Source organism: Helianthus annuus, chromosome 11 (assembly GCF_002127325.2).
Source record: "Helianthus annuus cultivar XRQ/B chromosome 11, HanXRQr2.0-SUNRISE, whole genome shotgun sequence".
Taxonomy (NCBI): Eukaryota; Viridiplantae; Streptophyta; class Magnoliopsida; order Asterales; family Asteraceae; genus Helianthus; species Helianthus annuus.
The window spans coordinates 24805627-24815612 of NC_035443.2; the positions used below are offsets into that span (position 1 = coordinate 24805627).

A 9986-nucleotide genomic window follows, 5' to 3' on the forward strand; every position below is an offset into this window, starting at 1 on the left:
ATATTATTAATTTTGCCCGATTGTATACCCAATATAATTCCTTTTATATTATTAAATATGTATATATACGATACATCCATTTTTTACACATATAAGTATTCTATTCCGTATACATTGTAGTTATTTGATACATATTTTTATAATGATAATACAAAATGTAACCGGTTAGTAGTTACCCGATAGATACCCAATGGATTTTGAGATGAGTATACCCAACGAGTAATCTTTTTAAATTAACGGGTTTACCCAAAACCCGTGAGTATACCCGATACCCGATGGGTATTTACCCGCTAGAAACCCGACGAGTTTTGGGATGGGTTTGGGACAAGCTTATCTAACCGGGTTTGGATTTGGGATGATCTAAACCCGTCCCATTGCCATACCTATATGTCGTTCTTTTATATATCTTATGTAACTTGCGTTTGTTTTTTTATCGATGTAATTCACGTATCAGTATTTTTTGATCATATCAAGATTTTTTTTCTCTATGGGTTGCTGTAACGAGTGTAGGTGACGTAACAAAACAAACCGATACCGATCAAATTCCCGCCGTGTTGGTATATTTTTGGTCATATCATGATTTTTTTTTCTCTATTGGTTGCTATAACGAGTGTCAGTACCGTAATTAAACGAACTGATACCCACCCACTGCGCAACGCGCGGATTTAATAACACTAGTTACAACAAAAAGTAAAAGTAAAATAATAATGTGTAATTTTTTATACCCGAGAATTATTTCGCTTTTATCTTCAAATTCTTTACATAGAATATCTAGTAATTCTAATTCTTTTGAGTGAAAGAATTACTTTGAACACAATTCGTTTAGCTGAACGTGTTGATTATAAATTCACCGAGTCCACTCGAGAACAACTCGTTAAGCTAAACGTGTGCATTGTAATCGTAAGATTCTAGACAAAACCTAAACCTGCAAACAAATATTTTGTCAACTGATTTCATTTCATTTTAGGTTGAATAATATTTTAAGCTCCAACTAATATCTCATCGATGTTAATTATAATTCAAAATAGTTCTAATCAGTCTACTTAATAACTTTTTAATTTATTAAATCATCGGAATGGATGTTAAATATATTTTAATAAAGCGCCGGACGTTTCTTAGACCACCCGTAGTGGCTTACTTGTGGGGCTTTTTTTGCCCAATAATGCCCAATCGCACCACGTAACCATTACGCATGGGCGTGTTTGGTGTTTTTTTGGTTTAGGCGTTTTTATAATCACGCCAAATGGAGAGATTCTTGACCAATCACATTGAAGCTTCCATTTGGTGGCCAATAAGATTTTTAAAGTTTTTTTTTATTTTATTTTATTACAAAACATAATGTCCCACAATCCCCACATCCCCACTACACCCCTTTTGTAAAAACGCCCAATAATGCCCATTGCTGACTGGGCTGCCACATGGTGCAAAATGCCCTAGGGTGGGGCATTATTCACCCCAACGACTACGCATGGTCTTAGATGTAATGATAAAGCACAATAATTTAATAAAAAGTTAAACATTTCCAAACTATAAATTAACAACACGTAAGGCTTTATGTTGTTGTACCCTATGTTTAGGGAGTATTTTAAAAAAAGTTTTTAATATTTTTCACTTCTAACCCAAAACATCTAATATTTGCAATTTAACCTCTTTGGTTTTCTATTTTTAACACAAAGCTTACCTTTTTTGCAATTTAACCCCAACATTTTTTACTTTCAACTTTGGCCCCCATAGTTTTCATCTATCGTAAGTTTTTTGTTTTACGTTTTGTTCAAAATTTTGCGAGTTAACATGCCGCAACGTGCGTGTGGGGTTCAAAGTTTTTTTTGTCTATTTTTTCCATTTAAGAAGTTCGTCGCAACACGCGGGTCCTAGATTGACTTAGTTATTTTTCTATGTTTTACGTTTCAGCCTAAATTTTTCACATTAACACGCCGCAATAGGTGTGCGTGATTCAACGATTTTACATTTGCTTTTCATTCGGTTTTATTTTTCTACCTTTCTATTTATTTTGTTTTTACGAGTTTTTCGGTGTTGGTCGTGGTAGTGGTGTGGCATTGGTGCTACTTTGCATGGTTTTACACCCCCCCCCCCGGTCGCAACGCAGGGGTCTTAATACTAGTTTTAAATAAAGAGCAAGAGTATCCGAGATCACTCAACAAATTGCGTAGTTTAGACGAATATGAATGAATGGTTCTGCTCGTGACATGATAATACTCCAGTAATCCGTGAGTGAACCAAATTTACCGTTAAAAAAAATAATAATAAAATTAGACACCCCCTTGTGATTCTGTTGGTTGGGAAAATACAAGACAAGTCATAAGCCCAATGCCTCGTGGAAGTGTGTCGTTGTTAATGGCTTTTACGTGGGATTGAGTTACACCAACATATCATTGACGTGGTGTTCATACTACGTGTGTCACCCTGCCACATGCCTCTGCCTCACACATCAAGTTACATATCTAAATTCTGTATAATTTAACATTATTCAGAAATAACAAGTAGTCAATTAATAATTCGGTTCAACAACCGAGTCCGTTTACTAATACAATACAATCTGATTACTATGACGGCAGATACACTACTGCTGTTCGTATAATTATGTTTTTTTATAAAGGAATCAAACACTATTATGCTTATATTATCTGGTTTTTCTTATAGTTTCTTGGCGTAGTGACATCTGGTGTTTTTCTTTTTTATAAACAATGATAATATGTGGACTTTAATAGTATAGATTGTAGAGGGGTGTGTGTTTGCCGTTAAAAAAATTGTATAAACCAAATTTTAAAAAAGAATTGAATAAAAAAACTGTAACATATAATGAATGACACAGGATTGTATTGTTTCTTGAACACATTAAAGGTCACTGTGTTATTCTCATAAGAAATTGTCAGGTGTAGTGTCGTTGTTACCTCAGAAGCTTTTGTTTCATATGATAGTTTACATGGTTACAGAAGTTTATAATATTCTCTTTGATGTAAAACATACATCAATAGAGATTTTAAATAATTATTATAAAACAAGCCATCATAACTTGCCTCAAATCCACACAAACAATCTTGATTATTGCAATAATATCTAAAACAAACAAAACCAGCAACTATCTATCAACAAACACCATGTTCACTTGCTTCTTCAACCGAGGTTTCAGTCGGGTGGAGACAAGCTCTCGACTTATCATGCCCGAGTTGCGCTCGTTCATTGTCTCCGAATCCAAATATCCGACCTTCGTTTGTCACTACAACCGAGTGATACAAACCCGTGCTCACTTGCGATATATGATGACCCTTTAGACTGTAAAGCATGCTCGGTTTCAAAACTTTATCCGATACCCCTCTATCCGGAAACCCTAGACTCCCGAATCCCATCCATCCAAATCCGTATAAACATCCATTATCCGTCAACACAAACGTCTTTCGCTTGCTTGCACACACCTATAAATAATCATATTTCACTAAAATGTAGTAGATAAAAGAAAAACAGTGTTCATTTGTGTTTTGAAAACGGATACGAACCTGAACCGCAAGGTGAGTTTTGAGGCTCGCAAGGAGCGCAGGGGTCGTTTTATCGATCTCGTCACCGTGGCCAAGTGCACCACAATACCCTTTTCCCCATGTGTAAACCTGAATTTGATTTACAAAACGGTTAATTCAAGACTAAAAATGGCGATTAGTGGATTGAAACGGGGTGGTTTAAACTTGAGTTTAGACTCACATAACCATTAGAATCAAGTGCAACAACATGTTCATCACCAGCAGACACGCGAACAATATGAATCCCTTTTCTCCTGAACCACTGCACCGGTCTCGGGTTAAGTTCGCTATGCTGCTCACCGTGACCAAGACAGAAATTGGTTCCAGACCCAAACGAATAAATGGTTCCATCACTAGTGACAGCAAGCGCATAGCTTGGACCAGCAGCAATATGAACAACTGGACCAACGGTTACAAGCGATTCCACAAGTTTTGGTGTTGGTCTGTCCAAGGTGTCACCGTGACCGAGCTGACCGTGTCCGCTCGTCCCACACGTGTAAACTTGACCATCATTTGTTAAAAACATAGTAAAGCTAACCCCTGTAGCAACCTGAAACAATGTAGTTTATACTTTAAACTTCAAACACTAGTGTGCATATAAACATACCTTTAAAACAACCGTACCTGTTGGCAAGGGACTTCCTTTAATGATTCGACAAGCCGAGGCTTGAATATTGGACGATTTGTATCGCTATGCCCACAACAGAACGACGAATTGTCACCACATGTGAAAACCTACAAACATCAATAGTCAAAATTACGGCATTTCACGTTCATCAAGATCTAAGTTCGCTCTATGTTATCCGCTTTATCATGTTTACAACACTTTATATGGCAAAAGGAAAAAATATGGGATTTTTTTTAACCCGAGGGTCTCACCAGAAACAGCCTCTTTGTTCCCACCGTCCCCATATCGTGCCAAATAAGTGGGATTTTACTCGGTATGCTTATTCTAATTCAATGTAAAGCTAGATAGAGACATATGCAAACCTCTCCCAAACGTGTGACAAACGCGGCATGATTATGCGAGGCCGAAACATGCGTAACATGGGCCGGATGTGGAAACTTAATCGGCGTAAACGCGACACATTGTGTAGTTTCCGGACCATGACCAAGAACACCACATAAACTTGAACCACATGAGTAAACAGTTGCATCTTTAATCAACAATGTGTGATACCTTCCACTTCTAATTTGCATATTCTAATAACCACACAACAAAAAATCATCAATTTAACAACAAACTATCAGTAAATTAAATAAAAAAAGCCCTAAAATCATACATTTCCTGAAGTGGTAAGAACAACATCTGAAGACTGATTCACAGACTGCAAAAATCTCAAAACCCTTTTCCAATTTTGACCACACCGACCCACAAGTTCATCCTGAGCCTTAAAACTCAAGCAATTATAAACAACATGAGACCTACAAAGCTGAAAAGCAGCAAAGTCAACCAAAGACTTTGACTTTTGATTATCAAACCCATGAGTGCCTCTAAAAACCGAACTAGTAAGCTCCAAACAGACAAGATCCGACCCACTTAACCGACACCCAGATGTCAAAATCTCAAGAATCAAATGCAACGGCAAGTCTTCAAGTGTAGATGATCGTAACCGATCCCCCATTTTGTGGGTCAAAATTGGGGAAAAAAGATCAGATTTTGAAACGGAATTTGATGAAATTTAAACGGGAAAATGAACAAGAGTATGTGGGGTGGAGGAAATTAGAAGAATTTATTGGTGATTGATGGTTAATTGAGTCGAAATTAAACATCAGATGCAACAAAACAGCAACAAGATGATCGAAATTGGGAGGAAAACGGTGGGGAAAATGAGGGAAATTAGCAAGAAAAAAACATAATTGAAAACAGGGGTTTCGATTATTATTGTGAAATTGGAGTTGAAGAAGAAACAGGAGTGGAGCTTTATTAATGGCGACAATTGCTCTTTCTCTCTCTAGACTTATTTTTGACAAAAGTAGAGAGAGAAGGAATCGGTGGCCGGTTTTGTGGGTGTTAAGTGTGAACCACTCTGGCATGTACACGTGGAGGGTTGTTATTGGTGGTGATGTGTAAGTGAATATGGAAATTGGTGTCAGATTGGCACTCACCAAACAACACCATGGTGTACTCAACTTGTTCATCAAGCTTTCATGTTGTTTCAAGGAAGATGATGGTGGTGAGAATCTAGTCACTTTGGCCTTTGTTTTCTATGATTTTAGTGATTGAAAGTTTATCATGCTTTTACAATCCTTTTGATGTTCATCATTGGGAGTGTTTGTTAGGCATAAACGTAAACGAGGTGTGTATGTCATGTTAGCGTGACGGATTGATGAGTTGAAATTGTTCGTTATAAAGACGACTTGTATTTTTATTTGTGTAAAAAAAACATAAGCTCTAACATGCACACTCATATCACGTAACCTATTTAACTCGTTTATCATGAATATGTCGTACAATTTTAAGGTCGGTTAGTTACGGACTTAGGCTAATGGGATGGGATGCGACCACATACCATGGGAATTTTTTTTTGTATATGTGACTCCAAGTACAAATATAAACTAATTAACAAATGTAAAGCCATTGATATGGATAATAGAAACCCATTTTAAAAACTAACTAGGTTTTTTTACTATCGTCGCGTTGCGGCGAACGTCTTTTGTTATTTAGTCTGTGTTTATATGTGTTTTGAAATCACTACGAGTGCGTTGCGTACGGAAGCGCTGACAAGAACAAAGAGAAAATATAGAAAAAATCACTAAAAGATAATCGAAAGAAAATCAACCAATAAAGTTGTATGCTAATGAATTCGTATGAAACCCGTGGTCAGAGATGAACAAATAGTACTGGGTACCGGTACCGAATTTCCCAAACCGAGCTCATCCCTACCCCTGAAACTAAAAAAAGAACTTATTAAAAGTTGAAGAAAATCAACAAAAAAAGTTGCACTATACTGTTGTTGTTCGTACGGTACCCGTGATCAGGGGTGAGCAAATGGTACTGGGTAGCAGTACCGAATTTCCCAATTTAAAAGATTTTCAAAATAAATTCGGTACCGACTTTTGGCGTCTTCTGTACCAGGCTGGTGCCGGTTTTTACCTTTATGTACCGATAACGAACCGGACTGTACCGATATTTTCAATAGCAGTACCGCTTGACACCAAGCTTATCCAACTTAAAAAGTAAAGAAAATAATAAAGTATTAAAAAACTATATATATTATTATAATATTTAAAATACTATTCATTGGCATCTATTCCCGCGCGCGTCGCTGCGGGTCTAGTTCATTATGGTACTAGTACGATATTGCACTCGACATAGCAATCGACACATGTTTTACATTGATTGAAAACCATAAAAAGAATACTCGTATCGATATCGGTGTTGTTCGTTCAGTATCGGTTCATCACGGTACTGATATCGTACAAACACTCGATATAGCTTACGATATTAAGAAATACTTTATTACAAATATAAGTCCGTGTTCAACAAATTTTGTACCGCCACGTCGAAAAGACTATAAAATGAAGACGATATTGCTATCGATGTTGTTTTGTCAGTATATATTCGATTTGTGATGATAAAAAAAATCAACTATATACGACCCATTAGATTAGAACTTTTATCGAATCATAAACAATAATAAGCACATGAGGACGTCATATTAGAAAATTTTTAAATTGCTGATAAAAAAACTATACCGATGTTATACGGTACTGGTACCAATACTGTAACGCCCTAACACGTTTTAACCAAAAGTCACAGCGGAAATACGAACTTAAAAATTTTCTTTCATTATATTCAATCTAACATACTAGAAATACATTAAATCACTCTTTTACATTAAATACATTAATGCTTTCTATAAATTTATACAATCTGACATACTTATATTAAATTACGTGACCATGCACCCACACGTACAATCCAGGACTTGACTCGATCTTCGACCGCTTACACTTCATGATGAGAATTCACAGTTCTGTACAACCTGCAGACACCACGTACAATCACATTATTAGCAACCGGAGTCATCATATATAAAATTTAAACATGCATAATTAGGAGTCAACATATCATGCTTTCGCTTATGATAGACCATTTATCCATCCATTCAAACCACCCGCATTGGATTTCGGTGTCTACCTTCAACTTCCATCACAAGTATACCTGCATCTCCATTTCATTCTCAATAGGAAAATGGTTAGCATCATTAGATTTCATTCATACAAACATATCCATGTATACGCCTAACAAGTCTCATTCAATTGTGCATATGACTAAATTCCAATTCATGCATACATACCCTTTCTATCCGTACATGTAGTTACAAATTTACATTCTACACAATATTACTTGTAAGTCCTAAACATACCCATTAATACATGTAAATTGTATATACATAATTCTCCATACTTACGTGTTCATAGTCATACTCTCCTATGAGTCCCAATTACTTACTTACAATTAAACCCATACCTACGCGTATAACTACTTATTTCATCTTTATGCATAATATCATCATGTAAGTTTCCTTCTTACCTATACTTAATAGAAACTATTTCTTAACTACTTTCGACTCATTCACCGTAAACTTACCTTATTACTTCCATTGTCTCATACTCTCTCACACGATTCACAATAATCATCATACTACAATACATTTTACATCTAAAGTGTAAGTCCGGGATTCACTTACCTCGTGCGTCCGAGTTCAAGCATAGCTTCCTTGTTTATCTTTGGCCCGTTGCCCTTCCATGCTTGTGTCCATGTTGACATGACTCCTATCCGTACATGCTATCGCATTCATCATAACATGATTAGCATACATATCTTTTAGTGAAGGTTTCTAAACATATCATGTTATCAAACTAATTTCCCACTTGTAATTCATTCAAAACACATTCCTTATACAAATCTATTATCTAATACATCATCATCACATTCTACATACATTTATTCATTATTAGCACACAATCTCACTTATCATTTTCTCTTAAGCATTTCATCAAACACCTGGTGCGCGTATCACTTTCTAAGCATAATGTACAAGTGCTTTAAGCATGTTCTTCCTTATTTCATCTTATGAACCATTACATTCAAGCAAAATCTCATAATCATAAATTCCACATCAAGTTTATCTATCTTAGCCTATCATACAACACCCTATACATCACAAGATCACACTATAACATCTTCAAGTTCATCATGATCATCATCTTCACACTCATGCAATGGGTTTTATTCTAAATCACCCAATTACTTGAAATTATTCATATCACAAGTTCTATTTGGTGTTTCTAACACCTCTACATGCTTAAATTCATACAATTTCATGGATTAATCATAACCCACTTCAAACAAGATCATCAAATCTAAGTTTTAAGACATACCTTGTGATCCCCTTGTGAAGGTGATCGTTAATTTATGTTCGGTTGTGAATTTGGGCTTCGTTTAGTCTTTCAATTTGAAGAATTTGATGAAGTTTAGGGTTTTGGCTCCATGGGAGCCTTCCCTGCTCGTTCACGAACACACACACACACACGATGTGTGTGTGTTGTTTTCTTTTAATAGAACAACTTTCAAGTTGTTCACTTTGGTCCCTCATGTTTCGTTTTAATTAAATAAGGCAACAATCCTTCGTTTAATACCAACGATACTAATATTCAACCAGGTTAATTATCCCTAGTTAATATTCATTTACGGGTTCACTTTTACTCCTAACAGTACTTTTACCCGTTCCTTTATATTAACCGGGTTTAAATTACCAAACCCATTTTTGGAGTGTTACAAATACTGTTCAGACAATATCCATGGTATTAAAGAAAAGAAAATCATTAAAAGTTAAAAGTTAAAGAAATATGTTTAAGTTTAAAAGTAAATATGATATCATAGAAAAACTATATATTATTATAAAAATGTGAAAAAAATATATATTATTATACAATTCAAATTACTGACCTGTTCGGCTAGAATTTTTATCGAATCATACATAATAATTAGCAAATTATAATAATAAGCTCGCTGATAAAAAACTATACCGATGTTATACGGTACCTGTATCGATGTTGTTCAGACAATATCCATAATATTAAAGAAAAGAAAATCATTAAAAGTTAAAAATTACAAAAATATTATTAAGGTTAAAAGTAAATAAGATATAACAGAAAAACTATATATTATTATAAAAATATGAAAAAACTATATATTATTATTAAAATTTAAATTACTATTCATACCCACTTTCCACTTTCCAACTAAGGTGGAGATACAATAGGAAGTTTATTTGGCTAGGAAGGATAGGAAGTGATCTTGACCATCCATTAAGTTAATCAAGGGCTAAGATTAAATCAGGGAAATTGAAAAGAAGAAAAGAGGCGCGTGAGTTTGTTCAAGGGCATTCTAGTCAATCCAAGCCAATAGTTTCGCTCTCCTCCAATTCCCCCCCCCCCATT

General features: G+C 35.3%; 1 protein-coding gene and 1 long non-coding RNA gene across 3 annotated transcripts; both read right to left on the reverse strand.

Moving 5' to 3' along the window:
• Nucleotides 1–2908: 2908 nt before the first annotated feature.
• LOC110889636 (PH, RCC1 and FYVE domains-containing protein 1) lies at nt 2909–5562 on the reverse strand. The gene is made up of 6 exons (XM_022137198.2): nt 4817–5562; nt 4524–4736; nt 4158–4268; nt 3715–4083; nt 3516–3623; nt 2909–3434 (listed from the first exon to the last, which is right to left on the reverse strand). Exons 1-6 carry the CDS (start codon nt 5156–5158, stop codon nt 3108–3110), a joined length of 1470 nt encoding a protein of 489 aa, XP_021992890.1. The 5' UTR covers nt 5159–5562; the 3' UTR covers nt 2909–3107.
• A 1808-nt stretch (nt 5563–7370) lies between these two features.
• On the reverse strand, nt 7371–9041 carry LOC110891777. Of its 2 annotated transcripts, none has more exons than XR_002565550.2 (3): nt 8925–9041; nt 8231–8315; nt 7371–7522 (listed from the first exon to the last, which is right to left on the reverse strand). It is a non-coding gene; the product is annotated as an uncharacterized LOC110891777 (long non-coding RNA). The 2 variants fall into 2 exon arrangements; XR_002565551.2 differs by having other exon boundaries at nt 8231–8328.
• Between the last annotated feature and the right edge of the window lie 945 nt (nt 9042–9986).